The following is a 26,487-nucleotide window of genomic DNA, read 5'->3' on the forward strand; positions in this document are numbered from 1 at the left end:
AACTTATGCGAGGCTAGATTTTCATTTGTATTCCCAGCCACAAACCAACAACACTCGATAGCAAGAGGAAACATTTAACATCTCTTGATGAGAAATACAGTCAGGAGGTAAACACGTGTTAACTAGAGGGAAATACACACTGGATCCGAGGTGAGGGGATACGTTCAGCACAGAACAAACAAGCCATTGCTCTCCTACTTGCACTCTAATTGTGTGTGGCTGTAATGACAATGCCTGCTCTCCTGAGCAGTCCTATTGTTTGATAATGATGATGTGCTCAGTAAGAGAAAAGACAAGCTGCACCAGCGTTTTGAAAGGGAGAGGAACACTAGCACGCTCCTGCTCTCCTGATATAAGTATTTTATTTCATGGAGTATTTTTTATTTTTTGCATTTCTCCAGATAGCAATTTACAGCTCATTCTGTTTTATTTTATTTATTTATTTATTTTTTTAATATTAATTTAATTTTATTTTTTTGGAATGAAACAGCCTTTAACTGCGCATTGGTGCAATGTGCTTGAATATGTTGAGATAGTATGGGCACTCTCTGATCCCTCTCCTGTCACTGGCATTTACTTATGAACCCATCCCCATTCCCATCCCCACCCACCTCTGAGCTGACCCACACCTTGCCTACCAATGATTCTGAGCCCTATATAAACATGTTCCGGCCTTCTGTGTTCTCTAACAGAAACGAAAAACTTTCTCTGTTTTGTTTTCTCCTACTAAAATGGAAAATGAACCTCTGTTCTACCCTCACCACTAACCCTCTTTGATAATGCTGAAGTTGCAGCCTTGGGCTCTGAACGGGTTGGCTCTATTGGGCTTGGTGTCTGCTGGCTGCCACAGCTTGATGAAAGCAGTGCAACCACATGATCACACTACTGTTATCAGTGCATATTTGTGCATTCGCAGGGCATCATTTGTGTATGCACGACTGCATGGATGTGTTCATAGCAGCTTATAATATTATTATTATTATGATGATGATGATGATGATGATGATGAAACGGCGCGTGCGGGTGTGCGAGTGTGTGCATGGACACATGTGAGTGCATGTATGCATATTTCTGTATAACTAAATCTGTGCAAGGGCATGGGAGTGAATAAACCAGCGTGTGTTTGAATCAACAGGAAGCTCCTTATGTGATGTACAAGAAAAATTATATGCATCTGGAGGGGAATGACAGATATGAAGGCTACTGCGTCGATTTAGCAACTGAGATTGCCAAACATGTTGGAATTAAGTACAAACTGTCTATAGTAATGGATGGAAAGTACGGAGCCCGAGACCCTGAGACCAAGGCGTGGAACGGGATGGTGGGTGAACTGGTCTATGGGGTGAGTACTGGGAGTCTCGATTTCGCTGATTACATGACAGTTTGCAAGGAACTTCAACATGAGAGGAGATCTCATTTTTCTGTCTTAAGGTTATCACCAACTCGTTGTGAACTCATCAGCTCTTGCCCAGTTCAAAGTCTGATGCTGTCTCAGGAAGCTCAGCTGTGAGTGAATTTGTCAAATGCAGCCTCAAGCATTGGGGGAGTTGGTGATCATCTTGAGATGGAGAAAATGAAATCATTTCTCAGTGCTGTTCATTGCAATTAATCCTCCTTGCTTAGCCTAGAAAGCTCTCTCTCTCTCTCTTTCTTGCAGTAGAATACAGAGGTAGGTACATGAAAACACTGAGTCCATATGGCAAACACACTGTAATCACTTTGATGAATGAAAGATTGTATGCCTTTGAAGTGATTGTGTAATTATGTTCAATGTTTCATGTGTATGATGAATACGCCACATTGTAAATTCACAGCTGAGAAAATCTGCCTCAGAATCAACAGCTAAATGGTGGTTTGCGGTTCGAAGCAACAAGATCCATATGTGTGGCGCTCCATAAAGGTTGAACCTCTCACATTAGCGCAGGGTCATGCCGTGTTTTACATCTGACAGAGTGCTCCGGCTCTCGCAACACCTCGAGCATTCCAAAATTATCCCCCTCCTCCCTCCTCATTCCTCGACCCGCTCGCCTTTTCTCCGAGGCCACAATAGTTGAGCAGGGGCCAAATACAAAATGCATGAGGGTTAGGCTTCCTCATCTGTTCAATTTCCTAACTATCAACCTGAGAGATTGCCTGGTTTGATGTGCTATCGCCACCAAATTATCTTTCAAATGGGAAAAGTCCACTCCCCGCAGAAGGAAGGGGAAAAAAATATCACAATCACATCGCTGTCGAGCCTTTCCAGGCCTGTAATTTTACAGCAGGTGGGCCGGGACTAATAGTTTCATACATTTTGACCTTTTGACCAGTAAATTAATTTGATTTTAGCTGTCTTTTAAAGGTTAGGCCCGAGGCTGGTCTTTATTGCTTTGTTTCCCTCGCCATTGATTGAGTGCTGCTTACGCCTGCACAAGGATTAAATGGTTATAGCCCGTCACAGTGTTGTGTTGACAGGGTAAAGAAAACAGTCATGTTTATTGGCTCTATTTGTGCTCCTCGTCTGACCTTGTAAGAAAAACCTTTTTCTGCCTCGCGCTGCTTCAATCCGATGTTTTCTAAGTTCGGACATAAAAAGACAACACGGCACGATACAAAGAATTGTCTTTTACGTCGTGGCTCCTTTGAAGAGAGCAGTTATTTAATTAATGGCACGCACACACAAGCTGCAGTAACACTGTCTAACGTGATTAATTATTTTCTTCTGCTTTTACAGAGAAACCCATTGTGATTTCTAAAAAGGCAGCACCACCTCCATGGATGTGTTTTGATAACATAATGTGATTGAAGCAGCAGAGCAAAGAAGGGAGATAAAGAGAAACAGCTTGGAAAAAAAAAACTAATGCCAAACCAGAATACGCTGTGTTTTGGAAACCCAGCGTACTGAATGGCATGTGAGGAAGTGTGCAACAACAGCAACCTCATTTAGATTCTGAAAATTAAAGCTAAATACTTTTTATTAAACTCACGCATGCTTAACACTTGTGTTTTAATGCAAACAATTCATTTCAGCATTTTACTGCAGAACTCTTTCTGAAATTTCGTGCTCTAAAAAACTGAAAACTTTTTCTCTCCGTGCCTCATTTGGTCAAACATGACTCAAATACCCTTCTGTCTCAGTGGATTGTTTCCAAGCTGCCTCTCTCAGTGTGTTGTACTCCCAGCAAGCAGGGGACGTTTCAACAACACTGGCTAACATTATCTACAAGTTCTAACAATGTCTGAAAGAAAACATTCGACTCTGTTGTTCAAAAAAGGTTTTGAGGATATTGAACATTTCAAATTATGTTCCTGTGAGGTCAAAAGTTAACTAAGACGGTAACATTTTAACATTCAGAGAATGTTTGGGGGACGTTGTCAGATTATGTCACATGATAGCAAAAGATGAATGTTCTCAAATTAACATTCAAAAAATGTTTTCGAGATGTCATCGAGGCCTCAGAAGACAGAGTTTGTCTTAATAAAATTTTTACCGCAATTTAAAATGTTGACAAATTCTGCCAGCAATATTCTGATGATTTTGCTGTTGACAACGTTCTTTAAAACATTCCTACAATGTTATATGATACCAAAGGCAGGATATTCTCAATTCAACATTTGGAAGATGTTTTAAGAACCTTTTTAGAGGGTCTTTAGAAGAACATTCTGGGAACTAAAAAGGAAAATTCCTGCTAAAAAAAATAAAAAATTACAAGAACTTTCCCAGAATGTTTACAGATCCAAAAGAAATAGCAGGTGGGCTACCCTTGTGAGCTTTTTTCTCCTTTGTTCAGCCGAATATAACAGCTTTTTAGTGTATGATTCAGACTTTTGCTGTTCTACTCTGATTTTTATTGTCTAATTTATCAGGTCATGTGCAGATGCAGCTCTGCTTTTCCTGTGTGTGTCTGTGTGTGCGTATTTTTTTCAGCATGCCTTCAAATGGGGCAGTTGGTGGCTTATTTCTGAAAATGTTGTGTGTGACTGTGGGATGAAAGCAGCTCCAGTCATTCACACATATACTTGAAGTGACCTGTTTCTTTATGCAGGTCATGACTAATGCTTGCTGTGCATGTCCCTGTTTCCAGAGAGCAGATATAGCCGTTGCACCTCTCACCATTACTCTGGTTCGAGAGGAGGTGATAGACTTTTCCAAGCCATTTATGAGCTTGGGCATCTCCATTATGATAAAGAAGCCGCAAAAGTCCAAGCCTGGTGTTTTCTCCTTCCTGGACCCGCTGGCCTATGAAATCTGGATGTGTATAGTGTTTGCCTATATTGGGGTGAGCGTGGTACTGTTCCTGGTCAGTCGGTTCAGTCCTTATGAGTGGAACCTCGAGGAACAGGATGAGACCAAAGACCCCCAGACTCCCCCTGATCCTCCCAATGACTTTGGCATCTTCAATTCCCTCTGGTTCTCTCTGGGCGCCTTCATGCAGCAAGGCTGTGACATCTCCCCCAGGTGGGTCAGCTCCCGTAGATACCAGGAGTGGACAGCAAAGCAGAACAGACAAAAAAAAATGCACAATAATAAGAAATTTTAACTGCAAGGGATGAGATGCATTTTTTACTCAGCACATATCTTTGCTTCATGTCCTTTTCCTTTAGGTGTTCATTATTCCAAGTGAAGATCAATTTAAATGTACTGCAGCTATTATATGTGTAACTGACACGCTTAAATTATCAGCACCAAATTGACTTCATGAATGCTTTCTTCCGGCTGAGAAATCAACTTTGACCCTGATTGTTTCACGGTCAATTAAAGACTCGCACTAGAGTACATTTTAAACAACGCGTGCCGCTTTCCTTGGATGTGTGCAGGTTTAGTGCTGACGCAGTATTTACACAGCGCAATTTACAAGGAAATTCTGATGACCGATGCAATTACGTACATTAAACACAACTGGTAGATCTTAGTGGGTTGATCGCCGCCACATGTCACTGTGTAATTACATTCTGTGTTTCCCTGTCATCAACCTCCTCCCCTCTCTCAGGTCTTTGTCAGGCCGAATCGTCGGTGGTGTGTGGTGGTTCTTCACCCTCATCATCATCTCCTCCTACACAGCCAACCTGGCTGCCTTCCTGACTGTGGAAAGAATGGTCTCTCCTATAGAAAGTGCCGAAGATCTGGCCAAGCAGACAGAGATAGCATACGGCACGCTGGACTCAGGCTCCACAAAAGAGTTCTTTAGGGTGAGTAGCGTCAGAAAACCGTTTCACCCGCCTAATCAGTAGCTGCCTTCTTTTCATTTAGCTCAAATCACTCATAACAAGGGCTAAATTTTTCACACTCAGGTGTATTGAATCATAAAAGCTACTCAGTGTAATGCCCTTGATCAACTCCTCCTTGCAGCTCTTCCATTTTGTACCTTTAGCACAGCACTCTTGACCTGCACAAGATTGCTCTAAATGAGGCATGTTGACAGAGAAGCAATTCTTGAACTCTGATGACATGAACGTGAAATTTATGCAGCAGTACTGCAGTGTGCAACCTTGAGGCACCGGGGCTGTCAGCAGAAAGCGTGATAACAACATGGAAGACTCAGAGGTGATAAAAACAGGAGGCTAATCAAAGCACCCACATCAGACTGAAACTCAGAAGGGTCAGTTCATGAAGTATAATTAGCTAGCTGGCTGTGGCTGGCAAATTGGGCCTGATGAAGAAGAGCCCTGTAGGTCAAACAGAGCAGTCTGAAAGACATTTTAGATGGAATAAGCAATATGTCTGTCGGCACGAGGGACTAACCCAGCAATTAAGTCATAAATTAAGTAAAATCTGAAGCGAAAGTGTAATAGTGTCCAAAAGGCAAACACATGCTCAGTATGCAGGCGTCAGGCAGCGCTGCATATCTGTAAGACGATCAACCTTCTGCTGCGAAATCCATAGATGTCTGAGCTCGTGGCACGGCTGCACTGGCAGTCCGATGCTGAAAAAGAATTAATGAAACAGCACTCTGCCTGCGATGACGAAAAGGCAATATGACAGTCTTTTATCTTACGCTCCCTCATTACTCATCAGCAGGAGAGAAACAATTCATATGTTTCACAGCTGCAGCCTGTTGGCAGAAAGAGCACTTCATTTGTATTACCCCTGGGTTGAATTGCTCACAACAACAAAATGCAGAATCAAATCCATGTTTTCTCAGACAAAGAGAGACAAGATAGCGTCTGCAGAGCTTGATATTTTAAAGTCCTTTTGTTTAAAGTCTGTAAACTCTCCGTGGCTGCTTATAAAAAATGTGTATGCTGTGAAGATAGCGTTGTATATTCTCAGAAACATGGCACATGACATGCTCGACAGCGCTGCTTTATTCCCCATAGAACACCTTGCAAGGCCTGTCATCACTTTCCCTTTCATCGGAGAGGCTGCACAGGTGCATATACAGTATGATGTCTTTGTGTCACAGACATGATGGATGCCAATTATAGATTAGGTTTCAAGCCTGACAATGGAGCCACCAAAGGTCTGCTGCTAGAACAATCTGAGAAGCGGTTGGTTTTCCTGTGTTCTGTGTAATGAGCGTCCTAGTTACATCCCGAAGTCTTCAAATAGGAAATGACATGTGTGAACTGCTATTCCAGGGGACTTTTAATTAAAGCTGTAGAGGGCTGACGAGGAAAAAACACACTGATTAATAGGAGTTCAAGTTCTATTTCAGATCTGTTTTCAGGAAATACATTCAGTCTTAATTAGACCCATACGGCGTCAGCCAGCTGGAAATTTTAAATCAAGTCCAATGTTTCAAACAAGACATATGTCACCATCTCTGACACTGCTGGCCTTAAATTTTTCATGATTTCACCTGGTTGATTTTCAGGATCTCTCTGCACAAACTTAGTCCTGCAACAAACTTTTGCTTTCTGAAGCAAAAAAATAATAATATACACAGAAACATGAATATCGCTGGTAATGCTGAACTTCCAAACAGCCACTTTCAGCTTGTTTTTCTGTGGTGTAGTTTTTCTGAGCTCCAAAGAAATTCAGACATACGGCTTTTTACCTGACAGGGACAATATTCCCATCACCGTGTGTGTCTTCATTTGGCGATGAGACTGTCGAGAATCTGTGGAGGAATTTTCAAAGAGAGTGGTGCTAGGGTAGATCCCCCAAGAAAGCTCTGATTCTGCTACTCGCAACCAACTAGGACAGCTGGCCTGGGAGCCCGTTGACGTGCCCAGCGGAAGCCTGCACGGCTCTAGGCGTTTGGCAGCGCCTCTCTACCCGATCTTGGCTCCTCGTCCCCCAGACTCCCCTGCTTGTTTGGGCACCTTCTTCTCTCGCCTTGTCTCCAGCCTGTCTGTTGCTTTACCTTGAGACAATGCGGGATAGCTTCAAGCTTTGTGTTGCTCTTCCCCCAACAGCGCAGCTGTCATGCACTGCTGCACCATTGTGGTTTGTTTCATCATTTTAATTCCTGTCATGGATCTTTTCATGCAAGTCAGTTGAATATTTGTGTTTTGGATGATTAGAAAATGATGAGTTGTACCAGTGAGACTATGTTTATCCTCTTGATGAGGTTTTGTTCCATCAAAAGACTTGGCATGGCTACGTTTTGAAAACGTACATGGAAGAAGAAGTTGGATCGTGATAATGGCTGCGATGATAAAATGAGCTGATGTGGCTGTTTAATTATGTGTAAAGACCAGGGTGAGGCCATCAAAGACAACCGCACGGCTGTCCCTTCATGCACCTCATTTAGCAGCGTAACAATGAAGGAATGATAATTGCATCGAGAAATGAGACCACAGCATTGTTTTCTGTTCTCCTCAAAAGATTATACATCACCCAAAGCCTCAACGGCAAACATCATGCATCTTACTGATCTGCAGGTGTGGTAGAGAAGGCAACAACAGCTTGAGTGCAGTCACCAATGCATTTTACTGAGCATGAAAATCAATTTCACGTCTCAGCTATTGTGGCACAGACACAGTAGCTTCAGCATTGTCCAATACAATGTTTAATAAGTAGCTTTTTATGCAGAGCAGACCTGCATTAGGGCAGGGTTGCATTAAGAAGAGCCAGCGAGGAGATTTATACAAGGAATCCTGAGGTTGCCCTGCAATCATATGCACCACATTGTAACACAACTCCCTGAGCTCTTGTCACTTTGTGTTTCAATGCAGCGCAGAGCAAAGAGGAGGCTCCTATAAAGATTAGAGCCAGTTTGCATAAAAGGGAAAGCTGACAAAAGTGACTAATGCAAGCTAGGCGTAACCTCTGAGGAAAAGCACTGTCCTCAGAGGGCCTCGTTGAACTTTAGATGAGCAGCAACAGCAGGCGCGAGAGGAGCTATTGGAGTCCAGCAAGAAGCATCAAAGACGAGCAATTGGTATTCAGGGTATAGCATGTAGCACTTCAATGACAAAGTACACCCCCAGAGCCTCAACTTTCATCTCTGCATACTTGAGATACAGGTAGTCCCGGCATATAGGATATTGGGGGAAAGTGGCGAGGTCTACAAACAAAATGGAAGGGAAGTAAAGTCGAATGAAATGTAGTAGTGGGTGTTTGGAGATGGCCTTTCGATACACAAGCAGCGGAGCGTATGTGGGAGAGGCTGTAATGAAAGCAGCCTGAGATGCCAAAGGAAGAATAAAAAACAGGCTGCAGTTCGGAGGGCAGTGGACAGAGGTCTGGAAATGCTGCGTGGCGCCGAATCGATACAGATTAAGTGGTTATTTAGAATAGAGGGGTCAATTTCTTTGACTTTGGACTTTAATCACTTGTCTCTTCACAGACATTTTAATGACATTGTTGGAGATTCTGGAACAACAAAATCTCTAAACGGTAGATTCACCAGTGATCTTGGGAAACACAGAAATGTAAACCCCTCTTGTCTTTCTTGCATCACAGTTGGACTTTGGAGACTTTTTTCAGGCCAACAAGCATTTTATCTCTAGACCGCAAAGATAAACCTACAGGGTACTCGGTTTTAGTGGAAGACGGTAGTACTTGTGTCTTCCAAGGCAGTTGGAAACAAATAGATGCCAGTGGCTGATGAACGCTAATGGGTTTCCTTTTAAAGTTTTCTATCAAAACTTTTATGGGACTTCTTGTAAATCCACTGCAGATAACAACATAAATACAAGAGTGATGTAAATCCAAATTAGGCTTTGTTCCAGCAGCTTCTGCAACTCATTGCAATCTCATTTAAGGATTGTGGAAAAACTAAGAGTGCTCCTGGGGCATTCTGTCCATGTTGTAAGAAAATAAGTCATCATCCGCTGCAGCAGTTACTATAATAAATTACAACCCTTGTAATGTTAACAAAATTAAACAACTTTTACTTTGATAGCACAGCTAATGTGAGAAAAGAGAGGCAAGTACTTACTAAAATTGAAAAAAAAAAAATCACAGCACTCTCCCTCCTCTAAAGTCTTTTTTAATATTCATTCTGCAGCCCTCAGTCCTCTCTATCCTGCTGTTATCACTGACAGGTTTTAAACTAACCACAGTCCCTTCAACTTGCTCGTGTATTTTTCCTCTCCTCTCTTGCTGTGATGTTTATCCCAACAGTGGCTTATAGAATAGAAAAGCAGCTAAACACATAAATTATTAATAAACAATATTATTACACCATTTCTCAAGAAAAAAAAACACTGTTGTTATCTGGACACATGAAGTGGGCATACTGTTGAGAAAATGCTTTGTACTGAGGGTTTTTTTTTGTTTTGTTTTGTGTTTTTTTAATTGTTATTGTGGAATTTTAAATGAGGTTTTCTTACATCTGTAACAGAACCCAAAAATTCAGATTTCGCTTCAGCTCTCCTAAGCAGGACCTCCAGGGGAAGAGGCTCGGATATAAGTTCCAATATATGAGGCTGCAATAAGAAAAATATGAATAAAGAATATAATATAATGTCATCTACTCCATACTGTTAATGAAACAATTGCCCTGGGAGTCGAAACACACTTTAGTTTCACCTTTGTCACAACAGAACATAAACTTTAGATCCAGCAAATACAAACAGGTGATGTCGAAAACATGAACGATTTCCCCCAGGTAGCAGCAACAACAGCACCACTTCCGTTGGAGCATAAATGATGCAGGCCACTGTATATCATCATGTGTGGATAGGCTATTAATTAAACCTTGTGGTGCAACACGGAGTATTTATTACCTTATGAGTCATTTATTTGCACTTACAGTTTAAGTATTAGCGCTTTACTTCTGCTGGGAAAAATAACATCTGCCCTCAGACACAGTCCTAAAACAGTTACCAGCCAGATATTTCCCTGTGGAGTTACTGGAGACTGAAGCAGGGCTAAAAGGATCACCAGTTTCACCAGTTTTTCCCTCTAACCTCGTCTCGCTCACGGCAGGTCTTGTTCCTTTTTATTTCTTGTTTTAAGTCGGGAGGTTTGAATAACAGACCCGAGTTTGTCTGTATGACTATTACAAGACGGCAGGAAGCTCAGACAGACTTGTAAGAGGAACACCTACACAGATGATGTAACCAGCGTCTCGTAGGTAGGAGGGCTGGCTGAGACCGACTATTTAGGTGCTCCATTATGAAGAGAGCAGCATTGTGATTGCTTTAGTATAATTTTCAAGCCGTTTAGAGGAGGAGGGTGATTCCATTTGCAAGTTGTCCAACACAGAGCCATGTTTCTTTTTGCTTTACACAATGGATATCAAGTGCAGCCACTCCCTGTTAATTGGCAGGCAGCTCATTTGGAATACAGCGGAATGTTGTAACGGGGCCATTATATGGTGTGAAGGAGCGCCACATGTAGAAAGCTGTATTTATGGCAGCATTAAATGGCTCAACAAATTGTCTGTTCATTCATGATGGACTTTTGCAGTCATTATTCCTTAATTGAATTTTAAATGACCGCCATAGATGAGAATGTGAATGATTACATTTTAAAGGAGATGACAATGGTGTGTTCATACGGTTATACTGTGTGTGTGTGTGTTTGTGTTTCTGTGGTATGCACATTTGTGCGCCAGCAGTCAATAATCAAATATCTCTCTTTCCCTGCTGAGCTTTCTCACTGTTTCTTGTTTTCTTTCCCTCTGTATGTCTGCCGCGAACATGTCACTGGTGACTTTAGCTGCAGTGGAATCGGCCTATTTAGGTTTTGGTCGCACTTCTACCCCGCTCTGATATTGATGAATTGACTTCATAAAGCACTGAGGCAGCACACTCTGTCGTTAGTAATCAATGCCCAGATCTATTCTTTTCTCTTCATCCGAGGAGCCGTCTGGAGCTTTCTTTCCCACTGCTGAGCAGATGAGCCCTGTGTCTTTGGGGAAATGTCCTCCAAAACTCGTGTCCTTTTCATGATGTCTGTCACATGCAAACTGAACACACTGAACATGACTGTCAACACAAATATCACATCTAAGTCTGACTATTGCCCACCCCCCGTTGTATTTGCATAAAAATAGAATGGCTATCACCCCAACTTGGAGTCTTTTTTTTTCCATCTGAGCGTGGAACATTTATCATGCAGACTTTTCCATTTGTGTTATGTTCCTGTCTCATCTCATCCTCACCCTTGGCCTGATGCACTGTGACGGATGCCTGCAAACAAATTGTATATGATTACATGAAGCCAGAAAAGCACTTTCGTTAGGTCAAGGTTAATGCTTTTGTTTATTAATAGAAATGCATTAGAGATGGATATGCTCTCGTTAAGGGGGCTTTTACCAATCCGAGGCAATGGTGTGCCTGTGCACCGATGACCATGTTTGGACACACAAAGCCACACAGCTCAGTATGTGCAGTTATTCAAGTTTAAATAAAGAGCTTAGCAACAGATGATCTTTGCTTTTCTTGTAGCGTCCCTAATTGACTGCATGACCCTTTAACGAGCAGTACAACTAGCAATTATTTGCACTTAATTAAGCATGTTTAGTCTCTAAAATATCAGGATATGGTGGAGAAATTATTACATTTTTGCTCAAAAACCCAAGGAGAAAACATTGGAGAAGGTGGAAGCAGCAAGTGTTTGGTATTTTTTTAAACTAATTTAGCTAAAAAGCATCATCAACAGATTCATCCAATACTTTTTTTTTGGGGGGGGGTTTCTAACGAGGTAAAAATGGTTCATTATTCCTGCTAAATCTTTGCACATTAGCATTGTCTTTTAGCTCCAGAAACTACGGTGCCTGTAGACTCTTGGTCTTGTTGAATTAATTGACTCATCATTATAATTAATTGACTTTTACTAAACTAATGACTTGGGGCCTTATGAGCCAAAAAAACGCCACAGGAACGTATCAGATGTTGCTGTATCATCAGTTATACCCATAAAGCTTTTGGTTGACAGCAGATATTTTAATTGAGCCAAACCCGTTGGCTTTTTTTCCAGACGTTACTTAAAAGAGGGCATATTTTATAAAGTGAGATCCAGTCTTCAGTACACACAGTGCCACTTGGGAACTACGGCTCATCACTGCTTGGGCTGGGATCACACCACGATGTGTGAAATGCCTATGCCAAAATAAATCCAGGGGCATTGAATAATTTAATTGATGCTTATTATAGATAGCGCCCAACTTCCCCTGATTTTACATGCTCGCTAAGCCTGACCCCAGGCGCTGAGAAGAGGCTCATCTTTGTCACATTGTGATGGGTCGCCTTGTTGTTCACATCTCCTGCTTCTTCTGCACATCGCCTTCGAGTCACAGTTGAGATATTTCATTAACAGTGTTGTTGAAGCGAATGACTGTAATACAAGTTTAGATTAGAGCCATAAACCAAGGCTCACTTCACTCAGGCTGCATTTTCCGTCAACCAATCCAAAACCTCTGCGAGTTGTTCACTTGAAATGATCATTACCTGCAATTCACTGTCACCAGAGTTGAATTACTGAAGATGTTTTTGCATATCTGATCCGCAAATGCCAGTTTTTTTACTTACTTTAGGTGATGTCCAATCTTCATTTAGGTTCAGTGAATTTGCAAAATTTTTGAGGAGTACATTTATGCTGATGAAGAGAAATGGATTTTGTAAATTCTTGTACTTCATGATCTCGTAAAAGTCCCTCAGCTATGTTTCCTGGAAGTATTTAAAGATATTACACAGCCACTTAACCAAGATGTCTATAAATACTTCACAATGCCAGTTTAAACTGTGCGACCATTAAGCACAAAAATTCAACAAAATCCATCGCACGCACGCAACTTTTGGACGTTTTCTTAAACTGCTTCTCTTCTCCTTTTCTTCTCTGCACAGCGATCCAAAATAGCAGTGTATGAGAAGATGTGGTCATACATGAAATCCGCTGAACCCTCAGTGTTTGTTAAGACCACACCCGATGGCGTAGCCCGGGTACGAAAGTCGAAGGGCAAGTTCGCCTTTCTCCTCGAGTCCACCATGAACGAGTACATCGAGCAGCGGAAGCCGTGCGACACCATGAAAGTGGGAGGGAACCTCGACTCGAAAGGCTACGGTGTGGCGACGCCCAAAGGCTCAGCATTAAGGTGGGTGGAATAATATAACAATATCCCCCATGTTGTTATAGTATTCCACCTACCCTGATGTCCCCTGTTGTCATTCTCTTCTCTTCCTCTTCTTGTTTTTTTTTTTTTTTTTGGTTGGACACAGAGGTAACGGTAGTATGCTTCTCAATGCACTTGGATACAAAGGTTCATTAATGCTAATATTTTTCCAGTATTTCTATAAATGTGTTCAGAGTTGCTGTTTTATAGTTGAGGAGTCGAATCTAGATAATAAGGTTTAAAGCTAACAATCATTTCATATTTGTGTCTCTCTTACTGTTGCTTTTCTCTCTCCTTCGATCTCTCCTTCTGTCCCGTGTGCTGTCCTACCTGACTGTTGTGTTGTCACTTTTAATTTAACAGTTCAATGGTTTTTCAATTTAGCCTTTAAAAGCTGCGCTGTCACTTGTGACGAATGTTAATTGCATGATGTTTGTTGTTGTTACTTTTCTTCTCAATGACAAGTGTCCCCATCCCGCACACTTCAGTTCTAAACTACGTAACCCTTCATGCCACCTTTTCCAAGATTTAACACTGTCTCTACCTTATATGAGCCTTTTCTTATCTCTCCGTATTCCTTAAATTATTAAACAATTTGTCCTTTCCTAGACCATTCTGATTAACAGATAGCATTCTGTGCATAAGCCCCTGCTTTGACCGTGGTAGTCTCACTACCATTTACCTATTATTATGATGCCTATACAAGTATTACTTTGCATTAGATTTCTCACGGACCTGTGCATTTTCTTACAAGTTATGTTTTATCGTTTCAAGAAATGCTGTTAACCTGGCAGTTTTAAAACTGAATGAGCAAGGCCTCTTGGACAAATTGAAAAACAAATGGTGGTACGACAAGGGAGAGTGCGGCAGCGGGGGAGGTGACTCCAAGGTCAGCCTCGATGTCACCACAATCGGGTACCATAGTGCAGAGTAATCGGCAAGGCTGTTACGACTACCCAACCATAACCAAACCAACTGTCCGCCCCAACCAACCTGCTGCTGCCCCGAGGCAGATTACCAAATTTATTAAATGTTTGACCAGAGGGTTTAACAGCTCAGATCAAACTCCGGAGCTCTTGCTTATCCAACAAGAAAAAAAGTACTTGTAGAAATTAACGGACACAAAAACAGTACAAATGAGAGTCAGGATAGAAGTTTTCTTTCTGTTTGACAACATCTCAATAAAACATACCAGCTAAATTTGCCTGCCCTGCAGTTGTGCGAGGTTGAGCTGCTTACAGACACTTACACATGTGCAGGGCAGATCACGTAGATATTAAAGTTTTATCAAGCCAGCTGATGAAATCTCGCAGGTGTAATTCATAAAGAGAGTTTGTCGGTGACATTGCACTGAAAAGGCCAAAACCTCCAGACTTCTATTATGAAGGTGAGGCTTGCTAATCCTTTAAAATATGGCTTTGCAGTACTTCACCGCACAGCTGCCTGACATCCACGACACTGGCCCAGAACCTATGAGCTTAAAAGCCAATTCTACTTAATGGCAAAAAACCTCAAAATAGCTGCTCAGCCGAGGCCGACAGGAAAGCAAGGGGAACAGCGGCGTCTTGAGGGGACTAAGCATTGCAGGCAAACGTGAGAATTCTAATTAAACAAAAGACTTGTGGTTTTCTTTTTGAATGTGTGATCTGATAAACCACCTGTGGTTTGATTTACTACATGCAATTCCTTCCTCAGTTCAACAATTACTAACCCAGCTGTGACCCTCCTGACCGTCAGATCTTTCCATCCTTCTTTGTGCTCAAATGATGAATGATTTTTCTATTATGGCAGCTAATGGTGCAAAGTGTGAAACCCCACTCAACCATGACAACTTGGTGTAATGCTGCTTAGATTATGTGCCATTAGGCATTGTGCTATTTTCACAAATTACATATGAGGCAGTAGCAATACATTCTTTACAATGCAGGTCAATTTAATGACAAATGATGCTGTCAGCACACATGTGGTGATGTGTGTCAGGTAAATGGCTACATTTCCAGACAATCTGCAAGGTCCCGTTGACTGAAGATTGTGTCATTACACTCATGGTTTGGACCACAATAAACAGCTGAGCATCCCCACTGGAGGCTATATATGGCACATATCAAAAAAAGTATTGATAAATGCTGGGGTTTCATTGCTGAAGAGAATTTTTAGCTGTTCAAAGTACACATTTTTCAATGTATTCTTAACATTGCTATGTTGTGAAGTCACAGATCTCCCTGTGCTACTCAGAGCATTTGAAAGCATCAGTCTCCGCCATCGATCTAATATCACGCACAGGTATGTACTATCTGTCTGTTTCCTGGCTTGTTTTGGCTCTCCAGGACTCAGTGGGAAGGCCCGATTAGGTGGAATAAAGCGGCCTGGAGCGCAGTGTTCCAAACAGTGAATCGCTTGGCACAGTCCTCCTCACAACTCCACGATCCAATGACATCGGGAGATGCGCGTAATCATGCGCGCAGCTGCATGCACATCCACTCACACACAGTTCACGCCGCTCTTTGTCGCCCTCGGGCACAACACAGTGCAGCCCAGATTGAGTTTCAGACAGAGAGCATGTTACAGGGTAATTGCATTGTTAATCAATGTCTCTCCAAGCCAAGACAATGGTCTGGTCTTCACAGTCCGCCTCTCCAGATTGGCTATGAGGAATATACAGTGGTATAATCTTCTATCAGTGCATTATGCATTGCATGGATCCCCTAGGGGGACATTGTTCCCAGGGAATAGTCAGGTCACTCATTTATTGATACACTATTTTTCTTTGCTTCCAATTTGCTTTTCACTTTGACAGAGACTGACTTAAACCACAAATGATCCACTCTTATATTACTACTACCAAATGTGATCTTCGTCGAGCTTTGCAATTGTTTCTTGCCTGAAGTAATTTAGCGCAATAGAAAATTATGCTAATTTATGTTGACATACAATATTATACGTCATGATATAACTTCTAGAGATATCAAACAGCAAGAGAGAGCTGTGTCAAATATTAGATTATGCAGCTACAGGCAAATGTGAGATGAATTATTCGGCTGATACTTTTCAGCTTAGTCCTGCAGCTCTGTGCAGTTTGCTTGGGACACAATCATCAGACACTAATCTGGCATAATTGGAAGATAAGGTTCTCTTAGCGATATGTCAGGATAGAACGTGTAAGAATTAATTAAGCTTTCACTTTTGGGCATAGTTACTTGAATCTGAAATTGGTTGTAATACCTCCAGAATTGACTATTGGCATTGCAGTGACAGTAGTTTCAGCCATCACAGGACTAAACTAACATTGTACATGAAAAGGAAGAGTTTCCTGTTTGTTAAGACAAAGCTCCTATTGGAATGAATTTGTTAAATGCTGTACAGAAACCCTCTGTGACTACCTGCCCCCCAAACCAATACACCTTGATACTTTTGGCCTTCATAGACTTGCAGATCGTACTGTCAGTACCTGCGTGTCGCCCTGTTAACAGCGTCTGCCGATTACTCAAAGCGATACGGGTAGGTCCTGGCTTTAGACTAGGGGTTATAAAGGTAATAGGTAGAATGCCTGCTCTTTGTGATGTTGACATAGCCAGGTGCCCTGCTTTATCGCTTTGTAAAGTATGTAGTAGTTTAAAAGTTGAATAACATAAAATAACATAATATAATGTTATTTATGTTATTTCCCACGTGAAGAACTCCTGTAAACCTTGCAGTATTGAAACTCAGTGAACAAGGCATCTTAGACAAGCTGAAAAACAAATGGTGGTACGATAAGGGTGAATGTGGAACCAAGGACTCTGGAAGTAAGGTCAGTCGCTGCAGGTCTTTTGTACTGATTCCAAATTGCATTTTGACGTACTGTTCATATGCAAGACAAGACTTCTCTAACATCTCTAGTATGCATTTTGTTTATTTGCTACACATAATTTTTCTTTTTTTCAGTTTTTCTGCCACAAGCTGTAACGCAGTTTAAATGTGGCTTTAACCCAAGGCACTGATTCCCCAAATTCACTTTTTTTTTCTTTTATGCCATGGAACTGAGACACTTTTTGATACAATACAAAATGTAGAAACTCTCTTTTTTTGTGAAAACTGTAATGGTAATACTGTGGGGAAATTACTTAAGTGCCTTTCAGATACACTATTTTAACTGAATCACAGCAGTTAACAGTTGTTGATAAATGCTATTTTTGCTCATTTTCATTCTTGACATTCATGATACTTTGACCATTATGCTGCTGTTTCTATTTACCAAACTGTTAATGAAAATTTGATTTATTTGTGTTGTTACTAGTTTGCATCGAGATGTGTCTATTAGATTCTTTGGCCTCCTGTGGTGTGATGAACAAGCAAAGCCTCTCATTGTGATGATTTACGCAAATTCTGCTTCTCTAAGCGGCGAGAGCGCCGTAGGGCGTCCTTCAGTCTTGTGGCTGCTTTGAGATGAGGTTAGAGGCTTTGTTTGTGCAGTACAAGAAGTTGAGGAATGTAATAAACCCACTATTTAACCCTCTGAGATACAGTCTAAGCCTCAGATTATAGGTTAGGGTTGCTAGATAGCTCGACGGTACCTCCAAGCTCATAGGGTTAAACTGCAAATAGTAAAACTCTAATGAACAAATTTTTAAGGAATATGTTTGGTAGGTAAGCAGCAGCAAAATGGTTTGATATTTAGTGTTTTTTTTAACTTTAATTGAGCTATCATTCATCTATTATGAATTTGACTGTACTGTATGACAGTGTTGCCATGAGAGTTATACGTACATGTCGCTAAGAGGATTGAAAAGACAGGGATTCTCAGAGCTGTCGACCTATGCGATACTGACCAGCTTCCTTACATGGTCAAGAGCAGAAACGATTTTTTACATATCTGTAGCGCAGGACAGGAAAAGCTCTACATTCACCAGCAGATAGTTCATTTAGAGTTAAGGCTTCTTTCTCCTTAGTGGAGAATGGTTTGACTATGGTAGTCTGAAGTTCCTTATAAATTTGACACTTACAGGAAAATCAGTTCAGTCGAAATTATAGCCTTAGCTCCTCATTACGTTTAATTTGTGTTGCTTGTAGCTGTTAGCATCCATAATATTCCAGTAGTAGCATCAGTAAGATGGAGTAGGATAATTTACTACTAAATCACATTTACTGTTGAGTCGAGACAAGGCTACAGAAGGCTCAGTTTGAAGGATACAGGCTGCATTTTGTGCTGCTGCTGCTGCTGCTGCTGCCCTTGCTCCACTGCAAAACTCTTAACTATGTTATTCACTTTCCCCCAGGACAAGACAAGTGCTCTCAGCCTAAGCAATGTGGCTGGTGTCTTCTATATTCTGGTTGGAGGGCTGGGGCTGGCCATGATGGTGGCTCTGATAGAGTTCTGTTATAAATCACGACAAGAAACCAAACGGCTGAAATTGGCCAAGAATGCCCAGAATTTTAAGCCGGCTCCCCCAACCAACACCCAGAACTTTGCCACATACAGAGAAGGCTACAACGTGTACGGAACAGAGAGCGTTAAGATCTAAAGGTACGTCGCCTGTTTTCTCTGTCCATAGGGTCTCTGCGCGGTGAGAGATTAATCTTTTAGGTTCTTGTCATATCACACAGAGTACATTATTCAGTTGTGTGTTTGCTGCAGTGCTGCGGCTGTGAAATTGTTTATGCTTGTCATGTTGGACACGAGAGAACACGCATGCCCACTCAAATATAAAACTCTTGAGACATTGTTTATGCCTTGTAACATATAGTTCCATGGATAGTGTTTCAGGCTGCATGGACTTTGCAAGTTAAAAGTGTGCTTTCTTCTTTTTTGTCTGAGCAGCAAACAGAGAATATATAACACCTTTCATATGTTTGTTCTGTGTAACAATACATCACTTAGAAATGTATAAAGCTGGGGCTGCAATGTAACATTTATAGGATTTATTCTCTCAGATTTTAAAACATATTTTTCCACTAATCTCTAAATAGTATTCCACTTACTAGAGCAGCAGAACATATTAGAAATGGAGCATAAAACATCTTTATTCATTTGGAGTTTGTTTTAATAGCTGAAGGAACATGAGACTGAAACTTGTACATCTTTTTAGCTCAGTTTTGTTCTCAATCCTCTCCGGAGGGACAAAACTGTTTCTTTAAATGCTAAATTATTCACTTGATTAACTTGGTACAGTGGAAGCATTTCAAGAAGCTACTCTGGCTGAAAATGGTTGCATGCTTTCATTGAAAGCATTGATTTGCAGGTTGAAAAAAGAAACGAACCCAAAAGATGCTAAAACGCTCCGTAGAGCTGAAGAAATTTGCAGTTGTGTGATAATTCTCCATGTTCATTACGAATGTGTCATTGAATCCATTGTTTAAAAAACTTCTGTCATATGCTGTTTCACCAAAAACAGACTAAATCATTCTTAGTAATCCACAGAACAAACTGTGAACTGTTGGAATAGATATTATTTCTACTTAGGCTTCTGCCAAAGAAATTAAATAAGCACTTCCAGGGAAAGATCACTTGAGAAGATCATTAGAGGCAAATGGAAAGTCGCAAAATAACAGCAGTTTATATTATTAGTACAGCATTCCCACAGAACTGCACGAAACAAATGAAGCACGCACTGATAAATACACAGTTACATGTTAGTTTTGTATTAGAAGAGATCAGTTGCATGTGTGTTCTCCGTAAACACAGAGTGTTGACATGTCAACAGAGTTTAAATGCTTTGAGAACATGTTTTCTCAATATAATTCTTAATTTGAGTGATTGAATCCACAGACACAGTTTTCATTGAACATTCTGATTATTTACATGAGCGACTTTTGTAGCGTTTTATCTCTGTGCTTGTATGACTGGTTTGAATTGGAAAGGACCGAGTTGGGAAAACTGTGTCCAGTAATCTACATCTGATGGCAGATGTATATTTTCGAAATCAGATAAATTTACAGTTTAAAAAAAACTATCTTTCTGTGCTTGCTTCTGCTCTGTATGTTGACAGGTTTAGGAAACATTTACATGGTCCCTTACAACTGTGACTAAACATCTATGAAAGGCACAGGATCGCGGGGATTGAGCTTCAAGCCAAATCCTCTGGGGCAGACACAGCACGATAATCTGCAATGACGACACGACTGGACTGGTCATGGGAAGAGCCGACATGGTTCCCTCCTCTCAGTGCCTTATGGAACTCTGAGTCCTATCAATGCAACTCATTCACAATGATATTGCTTTTTGCTTGAAAATCCATACAAAACAGAAGAATGGTGCAGTGATATATATATGTATGTATATATATATATATATATATATATATATATAGTAGATTTAACATGAATGAGAGAACTAAAGCCATCATTTGCAACCCTAAGCACATTTTGAAGTGCCAGAAAGACGACAAATCTTACATGACAAGTGTCTAATTGGTTTCTTGTAATCAATATGATCGGGTTACCCTTCATCCTTCTGCTGCCAGATTTTCACTGGTTCTATGTGTTCAAATTATTTTATTAGATCTACTCAGTGCACTGTAAGACACTGGTTATTAGACAATAGCTTTTATACTGCTGTAAGTCACTCCTAGTGACCTTCTACCTGTTTTAAAAGATAGATTGACCTTACTGGAGTGAAACGCCATTCAGCCCAAAACAATGACGTGCGTTGTTTGTACTCTAAACTCTGGTGCTGCTGCCACTGTCTTCTGAAGGTTTAATGGGACTCCTGAAGATGAGAAGATGATCTGGTTTGGCTTTCACGCACTACAGAACCAGGTCATAATTCGCACTTCCAATACTGCCAAGAGTGTGTTTTGTAGGACGAGTGTGTAAAGCAAAAGTATTCATGACTGAGTAAAGAAAATCTGTTTGTGATTTACAGTTTGTAAAATATCAAAGGAGCACTGACTTGCTAAGATTTGCTGCTCCGAACAGTCTTTCCCTGAAGTCTAGAGTCATTCAAGTCTTCTGTACATCAAGGTAAAACCAAACAAAAAGGGTAATTCAATTGTAGATTAACTGCAATCCAGTTAAAGGATAACAGTAATGGCTTTTAAACTGTAGTATTTTGGATTACCTTACCATTTTCTTTAACAACTGCACATTTTACAATGAGCTGTGGTTCGCTTTTAATTTGATTTTCTTTAAAGAGCATTACAGTGTTTGGTGACTTCACTTAGTAAATGAAAATGAAAAATATATGAATACAACCGAAAATAGATTTATACAAGGTTATACCAGGGAGAGACCTGAAGCTTAGCACATTTCCATATTGCTGTAATATTTACTTTCTTTCAAAAAGACTGTGATTCCATAGGATTTAGGAAGATACTTATCTAATCACCTGAAACTATGGGCAGATAGTTTTATATTTAAAAAAAATAAGCCGATAATGTGAAGAAAAAGAACGAGCAAGTCGAGAAAGACGTGTACATTTAGATAACTGAGAATTATTTATGTTACATGATGAAAGATTGGTTTTTCTCCCTTTCGGTTATTTTTTTTCTAAGAAATTGCATGTGAAATCACTGATGCTTGACGAGCTCTGCTACTCACAAACTGAACTTAGGTTGATGCTAGAAATCCAGCCCTGGTAATTCTGTTCAGATTTTCTTCTTTTTTTTTTTCTAAACTCCTTTTCTTTTTTGTACGTCTCACCTTCTGCTAAAACAAAAATCGCCAGGCATTGTAGTGGGTACAAAAGAGCAAAAGATGCATGCATAATTTGCTGAACCTCATTAGTGAGGCGCTGTACAGAGAATTTTAATACATTTTGTAAATAAAATGTACAGAAAGGGTCCTGTGTCTGAGTTAATGTTCTTTCACAACACTATTTTCACCTGAATGAAACACAAAAGAAGGTTTTGAGGGAAACCGGAGCTCAGCTCAGGTTAGACGTATGCTGTAAGTCAAGCATGGTGCCGATGGAACACCAGCCCCCTGCAGACAGACACACAAAGCGAGGAGTTTTTCCTATAATAGTCCCATATTGAGCCGTTAGTCTGTGGAAGTGTGTGTGCATGTTTCGGATCAATAGCGAGCACCCTCTGCTTCACTCTCGCTCTCCTGCCATGCATCCCCTGATTGAGGGCTGCATTGACAGCTTCATCTGCCATGTGATCTTTCTCTCCCTCGCTCTCTTCATGAGATCTTTTGTGACATAATCAATAATGCATTAATATAACCACCAACTGCTTACAAAGCATACTGCGCACACACGCCATGTCCTTTTTCCATTCCATCACAAGTTTCCAAGCCTCAAAACTACATTTTGAGGAGGATGTTTTCGTCAGGAATTGCTTAAGTAAATCCAGCAAAGGGACAGTTAATCATTTAAAGCCTGCTTGTTCCCACAGTGCAAATTCTCACATATACAGTCAGCTCGCACAATGCTCACTAGATTGCCCAGTCTGTGTCATTTTTCTGGTCTCTGGGTCTGCATTGTATGGTAAAATGAATTCCTCCTTCCCGAGATCCAGCCTGCCACAGCTCAAATAACAAATCCAACAAACATGGCAAAACACCAGAGTGTTTTTTTTTCCTTCCTTCATTTTTGGATGCAGACACTATGATTCAGGATTTATTCACTGCACCAGTCCTGTGGAACAGACTTGGGCTGTACGAGGCGCTACTCTACGATCCAAACAACCCATTTCTGACAAAGCATGAAAGGATATTGCTTTTTTGTTCTTCCTTTGCTTCACTGCCTCTCCTTTTGTTGTGTTTTTTCTTGTCTTTTCTTATGCCTGGACTGCTTCCAAATAGAAATAAGACAACGTGGGGGAGTGGTGTGCAAGGATGGCACCGCACTGCAGTACATGATGCTCATGAGACTGTTTTCTGGAATTAGTTTACTCACCTATCAAGGAGGGTGACAGTGGCAGCGTTTGTCATGCGAGAGTAGGAGAAAAACAAGGGGGCAACAAGCAATTAGGATGAGGCCTTTCATTCAGAGAGTGACACGAGGAAAAGGAACTGTTAATCTAATCACAGGAGCAGGAGAGCACATTTCCTTCCACCAGAGGACACCTAATCACGCCCCACTGTGTCGTCGCATGCTTCTTGTGTCGAACTCTGCGACTGGAGGCTGGCTGCTTGTGCTCGCCGCCTTTTTGGGCCTGTGGCCGTGAAAGTTAATCTGATCTAACATGAGCTCTGTCACTACTGGGAAGAAGGTTATATGTGCGTGTCTGCGTGAGAGATGAAGAGAAAGAGTATGTGCGTGAGAAAGAATGAGAGAGAAAACTCAAAAGGCTGAAGGAGGACGTGTCACAGGGAGGATACTTTGATTACTGCTGTAGAAAAAAAAAGCTTTCTGGTTCAATAGCTCCCTCACTTCGCAGCGCACTGCAGTCTTTCACCCTATCTCTCTCTTCAAGGACACAATGAATAAATCAGATTCCAAGCCAGTTGTTCCATTTCCCTCTTTTCTCCACTTTAGCTGTTCAGCCATCTTCAAGTGCACCTGAAGAGACCTGCACTTGACAAGTTCAGCTGACGCTGATCAGCTTCCCCAACATCTGCCCTATTATTTAACGGAACAGTTCAAAGTCATTGTAATAAATGAAGCACTTTCTTTTCTTTTTACATTTTCTTTCAAGTGCAGCTACTTCTGCGCTTTGCTCTTTGTGGTTTTTTTCATACATCTGATTCTTTGAGCGTTACCAAAATCTTGTTCGCTTTCGTTAAGCTCTTTGAAGCACATTTTAATGAATGCAAAAGACAACAGAGACATAGAGAGATAACACATGGAGATCACATGTGGGGCCTCTGGGGCACCACTGACACGAGACATGAAAACAGTATTAGCAGCATTCGTATTCAACACTGAACAGGAGACAATGATTTACATGAACTATGGCTCACGACTCATTCTTTAGCATCAACTGATACACAAAGGATTTGCATTTGCCATGTTTTTGTAGGCTTGTCTCCCATTTATGCAAAACCTCACTTCTCCAGACAGTGAATAATGCAGGTGTGACTCATAGAAGCCATGCAGGGGATCCTGTTACTGTTTGATTAAACCTGAATGGGCAAGACCCATGATGCGACTTTGAACACAGTGTGATCGCCGGCAGTGGAAGTGCCGGCTCCGGCATCTGCAGAGACAGCTGCCCTCGTGGGAGTTATGTGCATTACACACTCAGGGTCTGCCGTTAATAGAGAATGAATGCTGCAATATAAAAGACACATACAGTCAACTACAGACCCGACAGCAGAGGCACCTCGCAGCGAGAGGTCACATGAGAAGGTTGATGAAGCTGAAAGGAAGAGCACACGTATGCGAGAAGCAGCTCAGAATATAAAAAAGGCGCCTCGTCCAACAAAAGCCCACTTTCAGGAGGCTAAAGAATAAACATTTTAACTAGTGTACACAAGAGCCTGCGGGATCAGGGGCTAACAGCTGGAGGATTTGTTCGTGCCACACAGACAGTCCCACATCTCACACCCTTACAGGTTCAGGAATGCAGCAATGGACTAAAGAAAAAGCCCACTTTTAGCAACTCCCATATCCCCTTAACATACCGTCAGCGTTGTTTTCACTTCCTTTAGCGTGCCTCAGTGAAACCTCAGGTCATGATTCCTCTCATTTCCATCCAAAAATAAAAGTTGTACTCAGGGAGGCTTTTACAGGAGATGTAAACCCATTTCTCAAAACGCAAATTATCTTGCGGCTGCATTATATTATTGATTGTTATGGCTCAGTGGAGACATTGGCATCTCTTCCACTGAAATGAACACTCCCGTATTAAGGCTGGTGCAAAGTGATGAGTGTCTGAAGCACTTGTTCTTTGATTCTGAGGGACATGGACTACAAACTGTGTTAAACAGTGCTATTTGATATAAACACTGTTGTGGCTGTACTGTGAGGTTGTGCCTTCTAAATTTGCCTCTTATTCTTAAGGGTAACAACAAAAAACACTGATAGCACACAGGTCCCGTGTTATTCATCATCATAAGCAGTACAATACAATAAATTGCAGCTCTGAGCAGAGAGAAGGACATGTGTTGATTGTATTTAATAACATATGCGTTGAAGGTGCAAATCATTCACATGTGGGACTGCATCTCTTCATAGATAAAATACGAGTTTTCACTTTCCAGTAGATAGTGAGAGGAGAAAATAGATTTCTCTCACATCTGTTTGATAAATAAAAGGATAAACCACCTTGTCTGTAAGCTCAGCAGAGCACACAGGACCGGAGCTGTAGGAAGAAAGTAGCTCGACTCTGTGCAAAGGGAGCAAAATCCCTCCACCAGCACCTCTTAACCTCACTAATGAAATCTTCAAATCATCACCGAAATGTAAAAAAACAACACGTTATGGCTCTGTGGGGTGTTATGTACCAGGATATTGCTTGTTGCCAGGCAACCGATGTGATTTTTACACCTTGGTTTTTGTACGCAACAAAGAAACAAGACATGGAATGTTTATTAGTGAGAATTTGCTAGTTGGTTCCCCTTGTTTCCAGTCTTTATACGAAAGCTAAGCTAACTGACTGCAGGTTGTAGTTTTAAACGTAGCGCACAGATTACTGTGATGGATCGATCTCCTCATCAACACACTACGACACACTGCATCTTGAGGTGGCTTCTTCTTTAAATTCAGTGCAGTGCTTCCAGGCTCTCAACCCTAATACCTTGGGATGAGAGAGAACAAGATTCTCACAATATGGATGAAAAATCTGCAGGTACTACTTGACAACCGCAAGTCAGCATGGAACTATATCCCTGCAGAGCACTTCTAGCATCTCACTGAATCCAATGCTTAGATGAATTCCTCTGTTCAGGAGGTGAAGGAAAAGTCCTGGGCACCTGCAAAGTGTGTGCGAGCTGCTGAAGTGTGTTGAAATGATTTATACCGGCTTTGATTTGTTCATGCATGTAGTTTTGTACTTTCACTAAACATGTGGAGGACAGAGCGAGGAGCTCTGGAGGGATTTGCAGTGTTGGATCAGAGAGATCAGAAAAAAAAGAAGGAGGGGCTGAAAGCCTGCAGAGCTTCATTAATAGCTCCATTAGAACTGACAAGCAGCTCAGTGTGACTTCACATCTGGACCTTGCACTTGTTCATTATGGCTAAGGGCAGCAGACT

General features: G+C 41.2%; 1 protein-coding gene across 5 annotated transcripts in view; it reads left to right on the forward strand.

Moving 5' to 3' along the window:
• The window catches only part of gria3b (glutamate receptor, ionotropic, AMPA 3b), a 92,645-nt gene extending 70,459 nt beyond the window's left edge, over positions 1 to 22,186 (forward strand). The window contains exons 10-16 of one of the 5 annotated variants that reach the window (XR_007944744.1): positions 1,136 to 1,342; positions 4,065 to 4,438; positions 4,971 to 5,169; positions 13,165 to 13,412; positions 14,205 to 14,319; positions 17,106 to 17,220; positions 18,686 to 18,879. Coding sequence is in view for 4 of the 5 variants with exons in the window: in XM_022196227.2 (XP_022051919.1) it covers positions 1,136 to 1,342; positions 4,065 to 4,438; positions 4,971 to 5,169; positions 13,165 to 13,412; positions 17,106 to 17,220; positions 18,686 to 18,931 (1,389 nt within the window). In the remaining variant the exon portion in view is untranslated. Of the gene's footprint in view, positions 1 to 1,135; positions 1,343 to 4,064; positions 4,439 to 4,970; positions 5,170 to 13,164; positions 13,413 to 14,204; positions 17,225 to 18,685; positions 18,934 to 20,395 lie in introns of those variants that run through there. The other 4 variants (XM_022196227.2, XM_022196237.2, XM_022196252.2 and 1 more) reach the window with 4 other exon arrangements.
• The last annotated feature ends 4,301 nt before the right edge of the window (positions 22,187 to 26,487 follow it).

The sequence above is a fragment of the Acanthochromis polyacanthus genome, chromosome 10 (genome assembly GCF_021347895.1).
Source record: "Acanthochromis polyacanthus isolate Apoly-LR-REF ecotype Palm Island chromosome 10, KAUST_Apoly_ChrSc, whole genome shotgun sequence".
NCBI classification, from domain to species: domain Eukaryota; kingdom Metazoa; phylum Chordata; class Actinopteri; family Pomacentridae; genus Acanthochromis; species Acanthochromis polyacanthus.